A 22,129-nucleotide genomic window follows, 5' to 3' on the forward strand; every position below is an offset into this window, starting at 1 on the left:
CGAGTGGGAGCCTGGGAAACCAAATGAGTTTCCAGCTTATAGTGAATCTACTATTAAACTAACCTGGCAGTGTAGCGTTGTCCATTGTACCACCTTGGTCAGGGTCCAGTCTGTGAAGTCTTGTTCCTTCTGAAAAGGCTGGATGAGAGAAGTCATCGCATGACTAGTGTTGCATTGCTCCTCTGTTGAGCAGTGACAGATGGCGAGGCCTTGCTTTTTGTCTTGTCGTTGGATAGGAAATCAGCGATGCAATCTGGCTGTATTCCAAGTGTACTTATTGATTATCTCAATGCACCAACCTGTCCTCGAACAGAGATGCCAGCAGTCTCCTCTTTCAGAATCTCAGCTCAGCACCGAAGCCTAGTCCCCAGGAGCAACTCTGCTTCTAGAATTGACTCAAACCAGAGCCCCCCACAGCGAGTAAACGCTCTTCCTGTGCACTCCACTCCCTCTAGTCCAGAACCTTGGGCGGCCAAAATCTAACATGAGTGTTGCTTCCAAGACTACACAGTCACCTGCACACAGAGGAAAGGACCTTGGAAGACTGCGTGCAATCATGCCACCAGGTGTTGCCAGCCCTCACAAGAGCATGCCTTTCTGGCCTGTTTGGATGGTTATACATGAATTCACTGAGGCTACTACCCTTGGGCCTAGCTTGCTGTTGTGATACAATTACAACACTTGGAGTTGTGATGTTGTGTGGGCTCTGGATGTTCCCACGCCAGAGAGGAGGGGATGATTAAAGGGGGAATGTGCAGTTGAGAGGAGAAAGTTCCCCTATTGCTTAGGCTTTGATCCTGCCATTCATGAGCATTTCATAGAATCCTAGAACTCTAGAACTGGAAGGGACCTCGAGAGGTCATCAAGTCTAGTCCCCTGCCCGTATGGCAGGACCAAGCACCATCTAGATCAGTGTTTCTCAACCTTTATTTAAAAAAAGTACTCTTTTAAAAAAGAAAAAAAAAAGCATCCCCAGCACCTACAGTTTTCAGACACACATCATTTTTTTTTCTACCATTGCAACACATTTGTTTAAACAACTTAATCATAGCCAGGCGGGCGATGACATTTTTGGGTGTTAAAAGTACAAGAATAATAAAACACTGTAAAACATAAAACAAAAATTCAGTTTTCTCCAAGTTTCAGTTGTGTTGACATGCCCCCGAGGTTTCTCTCGAGTACCCCTAAGGGAACTCATACCACTGGTTGAGAAACGCTGATCTAGATCATCCCTGATAGCGGTGTGTCTAACCTGCTCTTAAATATCTCCAGTGATGGAGATTCTATAACCTCCCTAGGCAATTTATTCCAGTGTTTAACCACCCGGACGGGTAGGAAGTTTTTCCAAATATCCAACCTAAACCTCCCTTGCTGCAGTTTAAGCCCATGCTTCTATCATCAGATGCCAAGGAGAACAATTTCCTCCCCTCCTCCCTGTAACACTCTTTTAGATACTTGAAAACCACTATCATGTCCCCCCTCAGTCTTCTCTTTTTTAAAACTATGTAAGCCCAATTCCTTCAGCCTTGCCTCATAGCTAATTTGTACAGCTGGAATAGCAAGGGCACATAGGTGAGCAGTGAGGGTGGTTGTAGAAGCTCCGCGGTGGTGCTCTGTTGCCCTCTGCTCTATCCCGAAATTCCAGTTGTGGCCCTCGGCTCTGGATTGTAACTGAGACCTCTCTTGCCGCTCAGGGTTCCGTGGAAGCTCAGAGATTCTGAAAAGTTGCATCAGACCTCATAGCCAAACAAGCTGGTGTTCTGTGCCAGCCCCAAGCCTTCTGGGGAGAATGTGACACAGCTTATCAAAACAAGACAAGCAGAAGCCTGTCGCAGCAGCTGATGTTTCATCTGCTGCTTTTGCATCAGAGGTTTTAACATCCAGCAGCTTAGCACACACTTACCAAAACAAGTGGTGCAATAAATACTGGGCATTTTTTGTCCATCATAATACTGATCTTGCCCGGAATTTCCATTTGTTGGGGGTAATTAGCTCTGCCCTTCTCGTTGCTCAATGAACATTATGCTAAGGGTGACTCCAGCGGCTGAGAGGAAGCCACCAAAATCGGTAGGGGAGCAATCATTTCAGCGTGATGGTGTCTCCTCTTCCAAACCCCTGTGGTGTGATTTGACCCTGCAAGGGCCCTGTCCAACTCCCGATGCTGTTAGTGTTCGGTTTAACCATTTAATGGTTCATCGGGTAGCTGGACGCATTGTTTGTGCCCATTGCTGCTTGAATCCACTGCACAAGAGAAAATGAATTCCTGTTAGTTGGGTCACAAGCAGTTACAGGATTAGTTGTCACTGTTCAAGTGCAAGGCAGGGCTAGACTAGCAAGGGGAAGGACCACAACACTACATTCCAGGGCACTGGCTGAACCGTGCTCGGACTGGCAACTGCCCCTCGCTTTCAGGAGCATTGAATGATTCTCCCTTCCAGCACTCCTCCTCTGAGGATTCACGTACATTAGCCACGTACCACCTCTGTGCGCTGCAATAGGTATCAAAGACCATTAACCCCATCTTGCAGACAAGGATTCATTTAGGGCCTGATCTTGCAGAAGATGGTTTTTTTCCTTGTGGGTGCAAGTTGCACCTGCAAAATTTACAAAGGGTGGAGGGGGGAGTTCTTTTGCCTTGTCTGCATTAGTTGTGAGTATGAAATCCACTTCCTTGGACAAAGGCCTGATTTGCACCTTGAACAAGATACTAAACTAGCTCAAAGGTAGGTGAGAGCCCGTAACCAGCCACAGGTTCAAGCTGTGCTTGCACAGAGGAGGGGGGGGGGGGGGGGGTTGGCTACTGCTCAGTTAAAAATAAAGCACTGAAATGACCTGTCCAGGGTGACTCAAAGAGTGACAGTGTTGGAACAGGAATGGGAGTGTCTGAGATCCTAGCTCCCAGACTTTGCTTAGGCTACAACATGTCCTCGTCACATCTCCTCATCCTCACCTTCGTCATCGAATTAGAAATGTCAAAACTCTGCATTGGCCTGTACTTTAAATCATTTCCTGTGTCTAATGCTCAGACACAAATTAATCACCTTTTGATTAAACTTCTTGGGCCCATTGAGCTCTTTCGGAGGCTTTTATGTTACTCATTGCTGGTTTCTGGGCTCCAGTTGTCCTTTGCTTAAGCATGTAAGAAAATGTCATTGCGTCAGTGGCATTTATCATGCAGGACGTGGATAAGAATACATGCTGAGATCATGCCTTTCCATGACGGTCAGGCTGTCATTGAGGGAAAATGTCAACAGCTACAATTTCACTTTACACTAAAGCATGCTAAAATGTATATCATCTTTGGTTGGTTAGCGTTACTCTATGCTGATGATAATGCTACTTAAGAGACCTTAAAATAGCTACACTGAATACTACAGCAAGTTCAAAGGTTCCAGTGATTGCCAGGAGGAAAGGAGCATCTAAGTTCTCTCTTTATTATGATAAGTAGGATGTCATCTGAAAGCCTGATTCATTTGTATGAGAAGGGTAAAACTTACTCATGGCAATGCTGCGGTTGTGCTGGGTAATGTTAGGAGCCGGGTAGGTCATTTGGCTTTGTTTCTTTTAAATGTACTTGCACATTTTTAAATGTCCACGCAATCTGGGCATGTGTACAACTTACTTGCCCCCAAGAACTGGTTACCTCCTGGGAACTGAGAACAGACTGACCTGCTGGCATAGACAGGACACTGTTCTGTGCCCCAGGCATGCACCCCTATGCAGAAGCCGGAATTACAAATGTGCGATGCTGTAAAGAGCAGTAAACACTGGGAATTTACTGTGCTGTGGTCTGACACAGCCTGAGTCAAGGGCCCACTGACAAGAATACTCCACCCCCTGCCAAAAGAAAAGTCTAGGGAGCCCACATCAGCTGATGGAAATATTGCAGAGATTTTATCTGAGATGACCTTTCCATTGAATACGTCCCTTTCCCAGGGTCTGCTACAGAAATGGACAATGCAGTTCCCCTCCGTCTAGGATTCTGGGGGGAGCTGCGGTTGTTGCAAGGCTGAGGTGGTTTTTGAAAGACTTTGTGAAGCCCAGGTGTTGTAGGGAGAGAGGAGGAGGAGGCCTTGTTTGGTGGATGCGAAGATGGAGCTTTTCCATGCACTTGGGGTGGGAAAAGGATACAGACAGTGCTCTGTCTTGTACTCCACTCGGCAAGGGCTGTCGGGTCGTGTCACTCACCCACCGCACACTTTGATGGGCCCGTTCCTGCCTGGGAGAGCTGGGTTAGCATATCGAAATGGAGACGAATCAGGAACTAGCGAGGTTGTTCTTACACTCTCAAAACCACTCTAGCTCCCTCCACAGGCAAGATCAGTCAGGGTGATACTGTGACGGTCTGGTTAACCACCGTCAACGAGCAGAGGAGTCCAAGTGGGCCACCCGTGGCCTACAGCTGAAAACGTCTCTGTTTTCAGGAGGGGGCAGAATGCTGGAAACCGATGTGGGCACAGAAGGATCCTGCTGCTGGTGGGGTAGGACAGTGCTCTCTACTGCAGCAGATGTGGATTCCGTTTTATGTCTTGCCTTCCAGAACTGTCTGTCCATTCCGGATATCAAGACAGCGTTTAGTGACTGCATTAACAAAATTGGGAGGAGAGACTGCCTGACGCAGGCCTGCTCAGCGCTCACTGGGTGAGTGTGGGTCTGGACACCGTCCTGGGGAAATGGTGCTAGAATGAGCTAACCACCCGCTGGGAGAAGTGGGGCAGGCAAAAGGCCGGCATTATGTGGGTCAAGTAGGAGCTCCGCTTTCTTGTCCGGGCCTAAGGACTTGTGTGCTTTGCTCATCCGGGCTGTGAACTCGCTTGGTGCTGTTGGAGCTCCGAGCTTTGGATTGGGCCCTGGTTCGTAACCTGGCTTTCTCACCTCATGACCCAGCAACATGATCCCTGACGCAAGAGTTAACTTTACCAGCAGCCCTTTTCCAAAGAAAACCACATGGAAACATGACAGCATTTACGATCCTAGCAGTGGGAGGGATGGGTGGGTATCCGTTGTCAGAAAAAGAGAAGTAATTATCCTCTTGCCAGCCTTCTGGTTTCTGAGGTGGAAGATGGACTTTCGTTTATTAGGAGAGATGTCTCAGAATAACACCGCAGCAGGAATGCACAAGCCACCGAGGTGCATGTGGTTAAAATAACAGAGTCAGGAATTCGCCCAGAGGAGCAGTCATGAACAAGAGGAGTGCTGACCAGCACCCCATGACTAAGGGGTAACTCAGGTATCTACCAAAGGCGTCGGCCAGGCCAGGAGAACCAATTGGGATAGAGGCTTGGAGTTTGAATTGCCTATAGATTCCCTGCCTGCTTTCTTTGCCTGGGAGAGTAACACCAGGGGCTGAAACAAAAGACAGGACTATGCAGCACTTTAAAGACTAACAAGATGGTTTATTAGGTGATGAGCTTTCGTGGGCCAGACCCACTTCCTCAGATCGAATTGGAAGAAAATTGGCATAACCATATATACCAAAAAAAGTGAACACATAAAATAGACAAATTAGATTTTAGATCAGAGGAGGGTTGGGGGGGGAGGATAATGTCTGAGGTAATGATATTAGGTGATAATTGGGGTTGAGACACACACAATGATTTAAACTCAGGCAAGACTACCATGACCTCCCATGGAATTCAGGACAGGGGAGCGGACCGAATAAAGAGAAAAATTAGAAGTGAGGACCAGGGAAACGAGTCCAGTCACGTTCAGGGTAATTTTTCTTTATGTTGTGGTTTAGTTAGAACTGCTCTGTGTGATTCTGTCTCCCTTCCCCCCTTACCATCTAAGCATTGTGCTGAGATTTTTCTGTTTTAATTTGTTTTCCTCAGTTGCTCTGTAACATCTAGCAGCCAAGTGTTCTTTATCAAGTTTATCTTTTGTTTTGTAATAGAAATCACTTCTGTTAAGGTGGTGGTTTGACTCTTGGAAGGTCAGTCAAGACCTTCCAAGTCTGTGTGATTTGACTCAAGGAAGGTCAGTCTGTGTGTATCTGCATGCCTCAGACTGCCGGGTCAGCTGCCAGAGACTGCAGCTTGTTTTTTCTCTTTCAAGCTCTTGAGGTGCCCCTGGAGGTGATTTCAAGTGTTGTGTTTTTTTTTTTTTTAGGGAATCAAAGCACTCGATGGTGGCAGTGAAATTCCCAAAATCTGGGTGCCAGGATTTTGGGGGGGAGTTTTTGTAACCAGTGCCTGTAGATGCAAGGTTTTGAAGCTCTCTTGTGGGCCCTCACCTTCTGTTTTAGTAGGAGGGGAGACAGAATCACACAGAGTAGTTCAAACCAAACCACAACGTAAAGAAAAATTACCCTGAACGCGACTGGACCAGCTTCCCTGGTCCTCACTTCTAATTTTTCTTTGTTCAGTCTACTCCCCTGTCCTGAATTCTATGGGAATGGGGGGGGGGGCACGATAGACTTGCCTGGGTTTAAATCATTCTGTGTCTGTCAACTCCTGGTGTTACTCTCCCACACAAAGAAAGCAGGCAGGGAATCTCTACGCAATTCACATTCCAAGCCTCTATCTCAGTTGGTTCTCCCGGCCCCCTGACCTGGCTAACACCTTTGCTAGATACCTGAGTTAACCCCTTAGTCACCAGGTGCTGGTTAGCACTCCTCTTGTTCATGACAGGAGCCTTGAAAAACGCACTTCTCCTACTGTCATTAACCTAGGGATGTAAAATCCCGGTTAATCGGTTAAACGCTGGTTAACCTAACCTTTAGCTAGTTAACCAGTGAACCAGGATCTGGGCGGGGGATCACTCCAGCCCAGCGAGAGCAGCCTCCCGCCTATGAGACTCCTGGCTCCAGATGCCAGAGCAGACCCTGTCCACGGCAGGCCCCTTGTGGGGCTGGAGCAGCCCGCGGTAAGCAGGGAGCTGCTCCAGCCCCCACCCATTACTGGTTAACTGGTTTTACCTTTCACATCCCTAATCCCTACCTACTCTTCATAATGCTCGGAGTCTTTGGGTGAAACGTGTTACTCTGAATACATGTGAAGGAGCAGTGGGACTGGTTAAAAAAGACTACCCTGTCCAAAGCGCAGTGCAGGCTCTGAATCCAGGGTGATTAAGCGTGTGCCCCGCCAGCTTGGGTTGGCTGGTAGCAAAGCTGCAATGCCCTGCAGGCATACAGCAGTAATACTAGAGAGAGCAGGAGAAAACCTTCTCAAATAGGAGAACCGCTGGTGTAATCCATGCACAGAAGCAATTTCTGCGAACGGATTCAAGCAGAAGCTCAAGGTCAATGTTTGGAGCAGCAGCGGGAGCCAACAGCCACGTGAAAGACAGCTTTCCTAGCTCAGAGAGTTGTGCGCGATCACTTTGATCTCTGGGGAATTCTCTTCCCGCGTTAGGTTCTAAGTCAGGGGGTTGAACTTTTGGAAAATTAACAGGGGAACTCAGACTGTGTTGAAGCCTGGCAGAGCCTGGACTCGGGTGAGTCTGGGAGGCTTGCAAACCTGGAGTTAGAGCTGGCCAGATATTGAGTGACCCCTTCCCCCGGACATGGAGTGAAGTGATGCTTTGAGTGAGACTTCTACACAGCCCCTACCTACCAGCAGATTAGGGTCCAGCTCACGTCCCCTGTTCTAGATCCAAATTAAAAGGCATAAACAGCTGGGAACCAAAGTGAGGCATAGTTTTAAAATCTGATAGGTTCAACTGAATCCTGTTCCTGCGCTGCGTGAGAGGCCAGTGCAGTAACCCAAACAAAGGGTGGCAGGGAACAGAGAGAATTAATGTAGCATGGTGGACAGTCAGTGTGGTACGGCAGGAGCCATGACTCTGCTTTTGTCTTGTCTCCTCAGCAAAGGGGTGAATGAAGGAATCGAGTGGATGGTGAAATGCGTGGTGAGGAACATTCACCGGCCCCCAAGGCAGAAGGACATCACGTAAGAAGGTGCTGGGTCACTGAAGCCCAGACAGCTTCTTCCAAAACAGACTCTGCTCTCTCTCCAGAAGAAGGTCCGCAGGACTCTTATTGCACCTGATTCTTTCTTAGTTTGTTTGGGGGGCAAACATTCTCTTTCTGGGTCTAAAAAGAACTGTCAGAGCAATGGATTTGGACTGGAAAACGTGCTTCTAGCATTGTGCATTGATCCCTTGGCCTGAGAGGGCCCAGCCTCCCCAAATATTTAGTGGCAACGCACGCTGAGGCCAGGCTGTGCAAGGGCAGAGGGTTTAGCAGTTTCTCCTTCATCACTTTAGGCTGTGGGATGTAGGGTTCTTGGGTTCTTACTCTACTAGAAGCTAGAGGCCAGTTCACTGGACTCACGTTCTAGTTACTGAAGGGAAGCTAACTTCATTGTATCAGAGGTGGTAGGTAGATTTGTGAGGGACAAAGGGGAAAAGTTTGCATCCTTCCCATCCCTAAAGATCATTGTAGGTGGTGGTACTGGCCTGATTTATGCTGTTGATAATGCAATGGGTAGGGTCAATGTTGATTATAGTTCTGTTTCCACTGTGGCAATGTTGAGCTGGGACTGTACGGTACCAGAGTGGTGGAAAACAGCAGCCGCATGATGGCCTGCAAGCTCACAATGGGCTATTTAACTGGAAAATGATCTTCAGAAGAGTCGCCTCGTCTTGACTGTCAATAGCACCCTTATGCTATCTCTCTGACTGGTGTCTGTACTGTAAGGAGGGATGGAGGCCCTCTGGGTGCATTCCAAGATGAAATCCATGCCTGTAAGCCGGGTGGGATAAGGATCCAATAAAGCTTCATGCTTCTCTGCCTGTCTCCCTTGTTGAGGGAGTTGTTGGCTAGGCCTCCACACCGAAGAATTAGTGGCACTCGCCCTTAGCAGCAGGCTTCCGACTGTTGGAAATGAAATAAGAGGCGAGAATGCAAAGATGCCCTGTCCCAGCATTTACCCCAAGCCTGCAGGTGCCTGCCTGCTCCCATGATCAAAAATGACTTGCACAAGAGCTCTCTCCACTCCTTTTGGAAACAAGATGCGCGAGTGAATTTTCAGAGGTCTTGGCGGGGTGACTGTCTGGGGCTGGGGCTATTCTGGCATGTGGGCCCAGGTGGACATGAGAGCTAGGGGCTCCTGCACTGCTCTGCCTTTGCAGAAGAAGATGAAGTGGTATTTGTTTGTACTTTTGATGCAGTGGGTGACGTCTTCGGTGGTTTGTCTGTGCAGTTTAAACAAAGCCGTGCAATAAAAGCGACGACTGATGCACTCCCCCCAGGACAAAGGGTTTGTCTCGCGCTGAGCACTCAAGGAAGGCAGTGTGTGATTGTATGTGCACTCTGGAGAGTAAGATCTTTGCCAGACGGGACGATCAGCCCACAGAAAAGGATTTTAGCAAATACGCAGTCCTTTTGGACGTGGTGGAGGCTAGGGGTTGGGTTTTTTTCCCAACAGGCTCAACCCTATCTAATCAAACCAGATGTGACAGCTCAGCTGTTAAGTTCTGCCCCTTAATGTCCCACTGCTCAGCTATTACAGGAAAGAGGATGGGGCAAGGACTTCTTAAGAACAGCTGGTTTGTCAGCAGCCACAGTGTAATGCTAGATTGGAAGTGTAGGTATGAATCAGTGAGAATTGACTGTCTCTGAATACACCTTTTCTGGTGTCATCGTGAGCCAGTAGTGGATGTTGGCAGACTCTGTTTTGTCTCCAGTTGTCTGTAGTCCCAACAGCTGCAGGCAGTGCAAGAGGTGAACCAAAGACAATGAGCTGCCTAATGGAAATTTCCACCCACGCACAGGCCGCACCTAAAGTCCAGGACTGTGAGACTGGATGGGTACGAAAGGCCTGAGTCTATTACCGAGGATGTTGAGACCGATATTGCTTGCACTTAACCCTGGCTAGGTGCAGAGTATATCCACTGTGGACAGCAGGAAATTACCCCACTCTGAGAGCAGAATTTGGGCCATTTGATTTTAGAAGCGATCCCAGTTTGGAGAAGAGGAAAAGCCAGCATGTCCTGATGAGTTATGGGAACGGTTTCAGGAAGCAGCCCCCTTGTGAGATTTCTTCCCTCTTGCACCCATAATGGGTGTGTTAGCTCTTGACTGGTCCCAGTAAAGTGGCCTTGCTGAGGAGCGGCACAGCTGTTACCGATTTCTTCTGCCTTTAAAACAGGAAAGCCTTCTTGGAGGTGTTCCCTGAGCTGCCCGGACTCTCCATCTCTGTGCTGAGGAAAGGGTGACGTGAAAGAGAATCTTTTCTCCCACTGCAATCCATGCTACCAAGTCCAAACCTCCCTCTTCCTTTGGGAAATTCCAGCAGGCTCCTGTGCAGATGCCAAAGGAGAAAGAGAAAGTGGGAACCAGCGACTGAGTGTAATTACGTCCTTTGAATGTAGCCACGGGGCCGGGCCTAACAGCCTAGTTCTGAAGAGCCAAACTCCAGTAGATCTAACACAGGAACAACAGATCCTGTTCACCAGCAGCAGGGTGGTCTAATTGCAGCTCCCTCATGCACAGGCTGTTGCTGAGTGGAACACTTGCTGCGTGGAGACACATACACCTGGCACAGGGAGTACCTCCAGCAATTGAATTCATTGGAATTCTCTACCGTAATCTGTGAGAAGGGATCCCATCAAAATCAATGGGGCTTGGGGGGGGGGGGAGGGTTCAGCTTGCTCAGACATTAATGTTTATCTGAATAGGCCCATTCCTTTCCTGGACGGAGTGACGTAAGGGAAACAACTGACAAACAGAGACCTGTCTGTGTGGGGTGGGTAGTTTTCACAAAGCAGTTGCTTTGCACAGGGCCCAGCAGACTACACCCTGTTTCAAGTGGATTCCAGGGGCATTCCAGCCTTTCTGCGACTCTCCTTTTCTGATCTTCCTCCCCCTTTTCCTGTGGATGTTGCGGGCAGGGGAGGCCATATCTCATTTCTGAGCCAAAGCTGTAATTGTTCTAAGGACTGGAAGGTACAGCCCAGTTTGAAGGGCAGGACTGCCGCCTCCCTCACAGCAGCCTGAGTGGGGGCTCTGGATTGATGCTAAACTCATTATGTAAAATCCAAGTTCAGAGTGGAAAGCACCAAACTGTCCTGTTGCCTTCAGCTCTGTAAACTCTGCCATGTGTTTATTATTTCCTGTCTCCTTATGAGACGGCTCTACAAAGTGCCCTGCTCCCCAACCCAGATGCATTACTCTGCATCAGAGGTGTGTGGTGCTTGGCAGAAACAGTGGTCGCTTGCTGTTATCAACAGCCCCCAACCCTATAAGCGGCCCAGCGCGGTTAAAATCCTTTGCAGGCATGGAGCACCGTGGCAATCCACGAGTTCTGGATGGAGACCGGGCCATCCACACAGAGCTGCTAGTAAACGGGAGCATCACTATTTTTACTAATCCAAGCCCACTGCGGTGCCCAAATTATTTTTTGCCAATGATGTTTAAATCTGTCAAGCAGCCGGGAGAGGAAATGAAGTAGTTTTGATCAACAAAACAGAAACCAGGGTGTAGCAAAGTGAAAGACCAAGCGGCTCGGGGGGAAGTACAGGAATTACCCAGTGTATTGATGGACGCCCCTCCTGCATTGCTCCGAAGAGAGCAAGCACCTGGATGCCACATCTTTTCCAAACATAGTGCAAAGCATTAAATGAGTCGTATTGCATGTTGTTCTCTCAAGGCTGGTCTGACTTGACTTTGAAACCTGTTGTGTGGCCTTGCCGCTCATGCGAGCAAATATCCAGACTGCACAGATAGAAAAGGAAATTGTATCCTTCACCTCTCCTTTGCATCCATTTCCTCTTTCCCAGGAAAGCCCCTTTCCTTTCTCTTGCTCAGGAGATGGGCAGCGGATTGGCCAGCTCAGAAAACCATTTCTTGTTTGCGCCCGTCAAATGACACTCAAAGTCTTTTAAAAAGTGGTCCCGCAGTTGTGAGCATTCCTATGATTGAAAACCTGCTTCACAAAAGGGGAGAGCTGTAAGACCACAAATGTCAGTTCACAAATGGTCCAGTAAGGAGTAGCTGGAAGAAAATGTGAACTAATTGAATTCTTCAAAAGCTTTGTGTGTCAAATTCCAGCGGGTGTAGGCTTTGGACTGTAAACTGGAAAATATTCATGCTTAAGCTTCTGTCTTCATGTAAATCTTTCCCGTCACACAAAAATGCAGAGGATAAATACAAGGAAAATGCTATATAAGTGGACTGATTTGTAAATAGATCAGTGTCTTCCTTTTGAGGCACCAAATTCTCTTTAACTTGATCAGGAAAAAGGCCATTTATTTATAAATGAGTGATTTAAATGAAAAGCGATTGGTGGATGATAACATGCAGCCTGCCAGAGAGGTTAGTAGACCAGAGGGGCTTGTTTTGCAGCATTAGCCCTGCCAGCGTTGTTCTTATGCTACATACTCCAGCAAGTGCTCTGTGTTTTGTCAGGGAGCACAAACATTCCTTGTCGGCCATAAAGAGTCAGAGGCCAGTGAATGTTGGTGCCGTCAGGCTGTTCAAGAAGGGGGCAATTGCGTCAGCAGGTTATAACTTTCACAAGCAGAGTGAGAGTCAGTCCTGTATTGTTAATTTCTAGAGTGATCATGGCCCCTGCTCTCTTCCTGCACCACAAATACACACTGGCTGTGTCTAGAATGGCAAGTTTTTCCGGAAAATCAGCCGCTTTTCCGGAAAAACTTGCCAGCTGTCTACACTGGCTGCTTGAATTTCCGCAAAAGCACTGACGATCTCCTGTAAGATTGTCGGTGCTTTTCCGGAAATACTATGCTGCTCCCGTTCGGGCAAAAGTCTTTTTCCGAAAGACTTTTGTGCAAAAGGGCCAGTGTAGACAGCACAGTACTGTTTTCCGCAAAAAAGCCCCGATCGCGAAAATGGCAATTGGGGCTTTTTTGCGGAAAAGCGCGTCTAGATTGGCCACGGACGCTTTTCCACAAAAAGTGCTTTTGCAAAAAAGCATCCTGTCCATCTAGACGCGCTTTTCCAAAAATGCTTTTAACGGAAAAGTTTTCCGTTAAAAGCATTTCCGGAAAATCATGCCAGTGTAGACGTAGCCACCTAGTCTCTGCTCAGATCTGATTACCAGGGCCCATTTAAGGAAACGGAGCATCTGTCAGTCTTTTGCAGCATCACAAATAACGTGCTTGGTCCACCCAGTCAAAGGATTTTCCTGCACTCTGGGAGAGAACAGTAGGTGGAAGTTGGTGTGCCCAGGAGACAACTCTTGCTGTGTTTTCAATGGCACAGTTGTTATGAATAAATCCAGTTAAGTTCCGGGAAGGAAGCAACGGCAATATGTTTTGCCTTGGTCTTTTCCAGCACTGTAATAGTGCAGTTAGTTACCTGCCTCAGAGAGCTGGGCAGCTGCATCTCACCGCAGCTGGGCTCTAGGCAAGTACAGCATAGGCCTGAATCACTGTAACCTTGCGCAATTACTGACTCCAGTGAAAACTGACGCATTTTACACCCACTTTGCACAGATGTGACTAGCTTCACCCGTTGTAGGGCTATGAGACTCAGCCCCCATAGGTCTGTATGACTCCCTCTTGGATTTATGCAACCAAACCTACAGCACGGAACTGTGCAAGAGGGCTATATGACTACACAAATATTTCTAGGTTTTAGGGCTCTCTTTATGGGTCATTTTTGTTGCAGGGAATGTCAAAAGTAGGGTGGAATAATTCCCCTGAAATAAATTGTCACTAAAGGGAGCCTGAGAACTGGTATTAACCATTGCATAAATATTCCTGAAGAAGAATTCTAGTAAGTGATGAAAGGTAGCCAGCCAATGGCTAGTCCTATTTCCTGGGCTGTAATGAAGGAGCCCAGTTGAGGTTTGAAGTTCTGTCTTACTGGTGGGAGATTAAACTCTTTGATGATTTATCACAGCTGGCATGTGGCTATTACGTCACAGCACAGAATGAGCTAAGTTTATGAATGCACGTTTTGTGTATGATGCAACAGTCCTATACGTGCTCACAAGCAAAGCCAGGCTGTTCCTAAGAGTTTGTTTCAACATGGGGGACAGTATGTTTCTGGCTCAGTGCCTTGCTTGGAACAGGTCTGCTTGGTTCATTGTCGTTTATGTGCAGCTCTTTATCTGAGCAACCACTGTACCTTTCCTTGGCAGAGCCGAGCCGTAATCTGTTCTTCTTTACATTGTTTTTTCCTGAATACATTTCTGTTAGGATTAGTAACTTGCAAGGAACTGGTTTCAATTTTCAGAAGGTTTTGCATGTGCAGAAGGCTTGATGGGGAGACTGATCTCTTTTTAAATTGCTCAGAGTTAATTTCCTCTGTTGTATGAACTTCAAGGGGATCTATTTCAGGTGTCTTGTATTACTGTCTCAGGGTCATCGGAGTAAGTGGGTTTTCCCCACAAAAACTCACGATTTGGTCTGTCTGTTAGGTCTACTCATTGTTTTTCATTTATATCTGTAACCCTTCTGCCAAGTGGAGTCAGTAGTGACCAGGGCCAGGTTCAAGAGCTTGGCTCTAAGAATACAGCTCAGAACTGGCCTGAGCTTCCACCCGGTAACCTGGGAAAATTAGACCCCTTCTCTGGGTGCCTGTAACTGTCCCTCTCCCGGGCACTGGGTCAGACATTAGAAAAGAGACCCTGTTTGCAACAAACAAACAAATATTCCTTAAACAAGCTACTCCCAGTTCCCTCCCCCGCTCACCCCATCGTTCACCCTTCCCCCGTGCTCTGCTGCTTGCTGCTGTACTCATCTGCAGTTCCTTGAAGTCCCACCCCTTTGCACAGCTCTGTGCCTCCAGTGGGTCCAGGGGCAGCTAGCGCAGGCTGGTCTGCCTCTTTCCCTGCAGATGCTGCGCCGCTGCAGGGCTCAGGCTAAGCTCTTAGACCTGGCGGGCAGTGATTTCAGCCCTGGCCATCTGTACCCAAAGCAAAAAACTCCCAGTTGAGGCTAATCAGCGGGGTCATTAAGCGGTGAAGACTCAATCTGGGATGAGACCACGCCACTAAATACAAGTACATGCCCCCTCCTCTCCTTTGCTCTCCTCTCCCGTGGGACCTGGAACTCCTGCTGCCTGCTCAGGTGGGTGTTTCTAGTGGGGTTCTACAGCAACCAGCACCAGGGAGAGACTTGTAGAGCTCGACTGGCTTGGCTTATCCAAAAGAATATAGAGGGCTCCCTGGACTGGCAGTGCGTAAATACCTGCACGGGGAAATACAGGCTGCTGAAGCCTGTTTAATCTTGTGGAGAAAGGCAGATCCAATGCTGGGCACTGAAACCTGACACATTCGCATTAGAAACAAGGCACAAAGAGTTACCAGTGCGGGCGATTAGCCATTGGCACAAACTCTCCAGGGAAGTGGTAGATTCTCGTCTCTCACTGTCATCTGGTCAAATCCAGACTGGAGCCTTTCTGGAAGATGCGTTAGCCAAATACTAGCTATTGGGCTCCCTGCCGGGGTAATGGGTTGAAATTCTCTGGCCTGTGACAATAGAGGAGGTCAGAGTAAGTGATCTAATGGCCCTCTCTGGCTTTAAATCTTTGAGTTAAAGTGGGGCTGAGTTTCAGACAGCGCTCCAATCAAACCCTCCCATACTGCTGAAGTGAGCAGGTTTTGGACACACTGCATTGAAAGGGCTAAACATTTGAAGGGGCTTCAGATCCCTTTGGAAAGGAAACAAAAAGCAATATCGTGGGTCAGGGAGGGGCCCTGAAATCAGGCTAGAGGCAAACCCCTGGATGATTTTCATTGGAATCTAGCTGCTGCCATGAAGCAGATTCCAGCTGCTATTTTCCAGGAAACTAATGTGCTGAGTGCATTTTCTGGCTAGTACTCTGCTTGCCCCTCTGTGCCTACGGCATGTAGCTGGAGCGTGGTGTTATCCTCTGGGAAGTGCTGCTATTTTTGGCTTACGGCTGAATTGATTTTCCTCTGGGTCCCCTGCCCGGGAGGGAAATCAACTTCCATTCACCTGAGAACACGTCCTAGGTACAGAATAATGCCCCACATCCCGTCGCTGAATGCTGCGGAGGGTGTAGAGCTGAATGGCCCCCTAGAGAGTTCGACAGAGCAGGTCTAAAGTTTCTCATGGAAATGAACAGCTCTGCTCGGTTTAGAATCCAATGCAAGATTTGGGGCTGACCCATAGTAAAGAAGTTGGGAAACGGGAGTTCCAGCCCTGCATTTGGCACCTATGAGAGAGGTTTAACAGGCCCAGGGTTGATGGTGTTCTGACAGTCACACCTATCTCCTGTTCTATTCAGGTATCGCTAGGGCTCTTATCACCGGAGCGCCTCTGCTAACCCTTCCAACCATCCCCACCACGAGTGGGTCTGACTGCTATGTCGGAGGGCCTCATGAACGAAACATACCAGCAGCGCTAAACCATCAGAGAGGTTACTGGGTCTTGCTCAAGAATGAAATGTACATACCTCTCCCTGGGGAGATGAGGGAGGATTATTCAGCCTTGTACATAGCTATTTGCTATGCAAGCAGGGTCTGAATGAGCTCTTTCCTCCCAACTAGTTATGAGCTGGGAGAAAAGAATTCAGGAACTGACCCTGTTTGCATTGATTTGCTTACTCTGTCTAGGAGCACAGCGTGTTGGAGCGGTTTTGCCCAGCGAGTGTTGGGTAGCAAGTTACTTTCATGGTGATTGTCATGTGATCGGGAACAGCACACTGTTCTTGGCTAGTGTTTGACTAACGTATCTTCCAGTAAGGCACCAGTCTGGATCTGACGATAGCGAGAGACAGAGAATCTGCCACTTCCCTTGAGAGTTTGTTCCCGCACTGGTATCGTAGCCTGTATTTCCCCCCTGTGAAAGTATTTACGCACTGCCATTAAGAGAGCACTTCTTCGTTTAGATAAGCAAAACTAATCCAGCTCTGCAATTCTCTCCCTGGTACTGTTTGCTGTAGAACCCCACTAGAAACACCCACTGTTAATGATTGACAGCGGCTTTTTGAGAAGTAGCACTTTTTACTGTGTTCTTAAACCATGTAATGTGCAGGTTTTTTTGGATATATAGCGTACGGAGCTAATTTTGTAAATCAGAATGTTAGAATCCTAAAACACTAGAACTGGGAGGGACCTCGAGAGGTCATCGAATCCAGTCCCCTGCCCTCACGGCAGGACCAAGCACCATAGGCCATCCCTGATGGACGTCTGTCTAACCTGCTCTTCAATATCTCCAGTGATGGAGATTCCACAACCTCCCTAGGCAATTTATCCCAGTGTTTAACCACCCGGACAGGCAGGAAGTTTTTTCTAATGTCCAATCTAAACCTCCCTTGCTGCAATTTAAGCCCATGTTGTGTGGTACTAAGTCAAACACCTTACAAAAGTCTAAGTACGTGTCACTTAGATAGTGACCTTTGAAGCCAAACTTGTAATTAAGGCTGTTAAGAAGCAGGTAACTGACACAATTAGTCGATAAGGGGCCTCGCGGCCGGTCTGCAGTTTAAATGTAGTAGGAGTGGGGTGTGCAGGCAGCCCAGCTCCTAATACGTGTAAACTTCAGAGCCTCGGCGGGGGTAGATCCCAGACCCAGCACATAACAACATAAGAACGGTCGTACTGGGTCAGACCAAAGGTCCTTCTAGCCCAGTATCCTGTCTCCTGACAGTGGCCAGCACCAGATGCCCCGGAGAGGGTGGACCGAAGACAATGATCAAGCGATTTGTCTCCTGCCATCCCTCTCCAGCCTCTGACAGACAGAGGCCAAGGACACCATTTTATCCCCTGGCTAATAGCCTTTTATGGACCTAACCTCCATGAAATTATCTAGCTTCTCTTTAAACTCTATTATAGTCCTAGCCTTCACAGCCTCCTCTGGCAAGGAGTTCCACAGGTTGACTACATGCTGTGTGAAGAAGAACTTTCTTTTATTAGTTTTAAACCCGCTACCCATTAATTTCATTTGGTGTCCTCTAGTTCTTTTATTTAGGGAACTAATAAATAACTTTTCTTTATCTGCTCTCTCCACACCACTCATGATTTTATAGACCTCTATCATATCCCCCCTCAGGCTCCTCTTTTCTAAACTGAAAAATCCCAGTCACTTTAACCTCTCCTCATATGGGACCCGTTCCAAACCCCTAATCATTTTAGTTGCCCTTTTCTGAACCCTTTCCAAGGCCAAAATATCTTTTTTGAGGGGGTGAGACCACATCTGTATACAGTATTCAAGATGTGGGTGTATCATAGTTTTATACAGGGGCAGTAAGATATTCTGGGTCTTATTTTCTATCCCTTTCCTAATAATTCCTAGCATCCTATTTGCCTTTTTGACCGCCGCTGCACACTGCGTGGAAGTTTTCAGAGAACTGTCCACGATAACTCCAAGCTCTCTTTCCTGATTTGTCGTAGCCAAATTAGCCCCCATCATACTGTACGTATAGTTGGGGTTATTTTTTCTGATGTGCATTACTTTACACTTATCCACATTAAATTTCATTTGCCATTTTGTTGCCCAAGCACAAGCTGGGTCTGAGCAGTCCTGGCGCGCCCTGAGTCCCGGACCGCTGTACCACTGCATCTTAAATGTAGCAAGAGCTGCCTGACTTTTATTACCTTTAAAATGCAGAGGCACAGCAGGGGGTAGGTCTGGGACTCGGCATGAACCAGAACTGAGCAGTCCTGTTTCCTGCTGGGTCTCAGACCTCTGCCTCCTCTGCCCCCCCACCTACTGCAGAAATGGTGCTGGCGGGGGAGGGTGGACCAGCTTTTAAACAGTGAGTCGTTGAGTAGTGACTCTACAAGTGGGGATGTAAGCGACGAGTTATCTAAAAAAAATGAAACCGGTTTGACAAGAAAACCCCATTTACTGGCATCCGTTCTATTCCCATCTTTTAATTCTTGGCCAGCTTTTCCATAATTTCGCCTGGGATTGAGGTCAGATGAAAACTAGACAGTAGTTACCCAGGTCATTTGACTTGTTCTTTTTGAATATTGGCAAAACCTCAGCACTCTGCGTATGTTCTGGATGGTCCCTGGTGGTCCCAGATTTCTTTAAAATTAACTCTAGTGGTCAAAGGTCTCCTTAACAAGTTTTATGGGTACTTGTGTCTGAGTATCTTTATTAGCCTGCCCTATGCACCTCTATTCATCTGAATGCTCTGGTGTGCGAGACTCTTGCTATCTGCACGTATGACTGAGAGCAGCTCTGCAAACCAATGAGCATGCGCCTCACTGCCCTTGTCCTGATGTGACTTCTAGAGAAAAGGGAACTTCCTAAGGGAAAATTAAACAAATCTGTCCAATGAAAACAACCCAGGTCGCTGCCCATGGTGAAGGAAGCAACTCCAGGAGAGCGTGGGAGGCTCTCTTGGTCAGATTTGGCTTTGATCTGTATTCTGTGATTATACCATAGCGTTATTGACGGGAAAAAAGGGAGTTTACAGCCTGTGCAGTTATCCGAAGAGATTTCCCAATAGTAGCCGCCTAAAAGCAGCTGCACAGGAGACCTGTGCATCACTTTACATGGGACAGAGGGAAGCCACATTAATGTTCCATCTGCATGGGCATTTCAGACCTTGAACAGCAAGTACATCACTCATTGTGGCAATAAGGGGGCACCCCAGAATTCAGGGCATGCACTGAACCAAGAGCAGCAGGTGGCCAAAGAGCAAACGGGGACGTTCTCCTGATCCTGGTGTGTAAGTATTGGAAAGGACAGTGCAACACCCGTGAGGGAACACACAGGACCACTGGCACGGCAGATGAGGGAGGGTGACTGAGTGGAGGGACAGCACAACGCTGACCCTTGTGCACTGGCCAGCAGACAGCAGGCAAGAGGGTGGGAACCAGGCCTGGCTTCCTCTAGTGCAAAGGTAATGGAGGCACCTCTGTCCCTAAGGACTTAAGAACAGGCATCTCTGATCACCCTGTGATGGCAAAGGGAGGGCTCCTCTGCAGGCTGAGAGTGGATGTCCCCAAGGGGAAGGTGGCGGGAGCATGCCATGCATTTGAGGTGTGGACATCTGCAGCACAAGACTGGGATGTGAGGACACAGCGCTGTCCTTTCGGAGCCATAGAACTTTTAGAAGGGCCAGCTCTGTCACTCCAGTTGTACCAGCACCGAGAGGGAAACGGGGAGATGCCCATGTTCCGGGCACTGCAGGAGCTCTCTCTCCAGCCATGGGGCTGAATCGCTCCTCACCGAGCAGCCAGGGCCCAAACTTACACCCAAGCTGGGATGAAGGAGAAAAATCACTCACTGCTGGGCAGCCAAGCAGAGATGGGCTACAGTATGAATATAAAAACGGTCAGACTGGGTCAGACTGGCCCACAGTGGCCAATGCCAGATGCCCCAGCGGGAGTGAACACAACAGGAAATCATCACGGGAACCCTCTCCTGTCACCCATTTCCAAGCAGGCAGGAACACCGTTCCTACCCATCCCGGCTAATAGTCATTGATGGACCTATCCTCCATGAATTTATCTAGCTCTTTTAAAGTCCTAGTCTTCACAACATCCTCTGGCAAGGAGTTCCACAGGTTGAGAGTGCAATGAGTGAAGAAAATTTTCCTTTTGTTTGTTTATGCAGCTTGTAAGTGGCATGAAGAGAGGACAGGACAGGTAAGCCCATCCAGTGAGGGCTTAGAAGGGGGATAGAAGTGATAATAAATAAGGCGATATCCTGGTACGGGTCTACTACAGACCCCCCCTAACCAGGAAGAAGGGGTAGATGAGTTTTTATAAAAAAAACAACTAACAAAGTCATCTAAAGCACAGGACTCCGTGGCAATGAGGGACTTCCATTATGCAGACCTTTGTTGGGGAAAACAACACAGCAGAACAACATAGATTGTCCAAGAACTTATTGGACAGCCTTGGAGACCATTTCTTATTTCAGAAGGTAGAGAAATCTACAAGGGGAGGGGATGTTCTAGATTGGATTTTGACAAACGGGAACTGGTTGAGAATCTGAAAGTGCAAGCCGCTTGAGCGGACGTGATCGTGATGAAATCACAGCACAAGATAATGGACGTCAAAAAGGCAGATGTTCACGCACTCCTGGAGCTGGTAGGTAAAATCCCATGAGAGGCAAGGAAAGGGGAAAACTGTTTGAGAGTTTGCAGTGTTTCAAAGAGACATCATTCAGGGCACAAAAGCAAACTCTTCCCCTTCGTAGGAAAGCTAGGGCGTATGGTAAGAGACCACCCTGGGTTAAGCAGGAGATTTTTATCCATGTGACGGGGCGGACTCACCACCGGTAGCCCTGGGAATTAGCTCGTTGGTTCACTGGATGCCTCCCTCTCGCTGGTGTCTCTCGGTGGTCTTGCTTCCCCCTCTGGTCCGGACCCAGGTCATTCTTGGACCACGACATCCTTTTCAGGACAGTACCCACTCCAGTGCCTCTGAGCCCCGTTCCGGGGGTGGGTGTCTATCCAGCTTTGCATGCGAGGGTCCTCCCCTCCCCAGTGGCACCCAGTTCTCCCAGGGGGCACCCAGTTCCCCTGTCCCCCTCTTGCCTCAGTGACCCATGGCCAGTTGTCATCTAGCCCCTGCTCAGGGGCAGACTGCAGTGGCCACTCATCACTGGCAAAGGGGTATGGACCTGCTGCCTTTGCCTGCCATGGCTGCCTCTCTACAGCCCTAGTGGCTTCAGGCCTTGCTTCAGACCCTGCAGCCTGGGAACCAGCTTGGCCAGAGCTTCCCCAGCATCCAGGTCCTTCCTGCTGTCTGTCCAGAGCAGCAGTCAGTTCTCCCCTCCCTGCTCTCAGCCCTCACTCAGGGCTGGCTTTTTGCCCCTAAAGGGCCAGTGCAGGGCAAGCGCCCTGTCGCCATCTGAAACTCAACAAAGAATACTACAAAAAGTGGAAAACTTGAACAACAACAGTCTGGTAGCACTTTAAAGACTAACAAAACATGTAGATGGTGGAATGAGCTTTTGTGGGCACAGCCCACTTCTTCAGATGATCGGCAAGTTTTCCCTGTTACAGACTAACTCAGCTACCCCTCAAACAAAAAGTGGAGACGAGATCAAACTACAACGGATGAACATAAACAAATAGCACAAGCAGGTAGAGACAAAATTAGAAAAGTCAAGACACAAAATGAGATTAAACTAGCTAGAGACATAAATGGTAACAAGAAAATATTCAAATACAATAGAAGCAAGAGAGAGACTGAGGCAGGGTGGTCCATTACTCATGGAAGTGGGGGATGCAACAGAAAATGTGGAAATAGCAATGTTTCAGTTTTCACCTAAAAGTTGAGTAGCA

At 48.1% G+C, this 22,129-nt stretch overlaps 1 protein-coding gene across 5 annotated transcripts in view; it reads left to right on the plus strand.

Moving 5' to 3' along the window:
• Positions 1–22,129, plus strand: part of ARFRP1 (ARF related protein 1) — a 70,745-nt gene that overhangs the window by 20,330 nt on the left and 28,286 nt on the right. Inside the window, exons 7-8 of one of the 5 annotated variants that reach the window (XM_075900964.2) lie at positions 4,425–4,641; positions 7,806–9,187. The exons of 3 other annotated variants lie outside the window; for them this stretch is intronic. In XM_075900964.2, coding sequence (XP_075757079.2) covers positions 4,425–4,616 — 192 coding nt within the window. In that variant the 3' untranslated portion in view covers positions 4,617–4,641; positions 7,806–9,187. Of the gene's footprint in view, positions 1–4,424; positions 4,642–7,805; positions 9,188–22,129 lie in introns of those variants that run through there. One more of the 5 variants, XM_075900965.2, reaches the window with a different exon arrangement.

This window comes from Pelodiscus sinensis, chromosome 17, assembly GCF_052426305.1.
Source record: "Pelodiscus sinensis isolate ZL-2025 chromosome 17, ASM5242630v1, whole genome shotgun sequence".
Classification (NCBI taxonomy): domain Eukaryota; kingdom Metazoa; phylum Chordata; order Testudines; family Trionychidae; genus Pelodiscus; species Pelodiscus sinensis.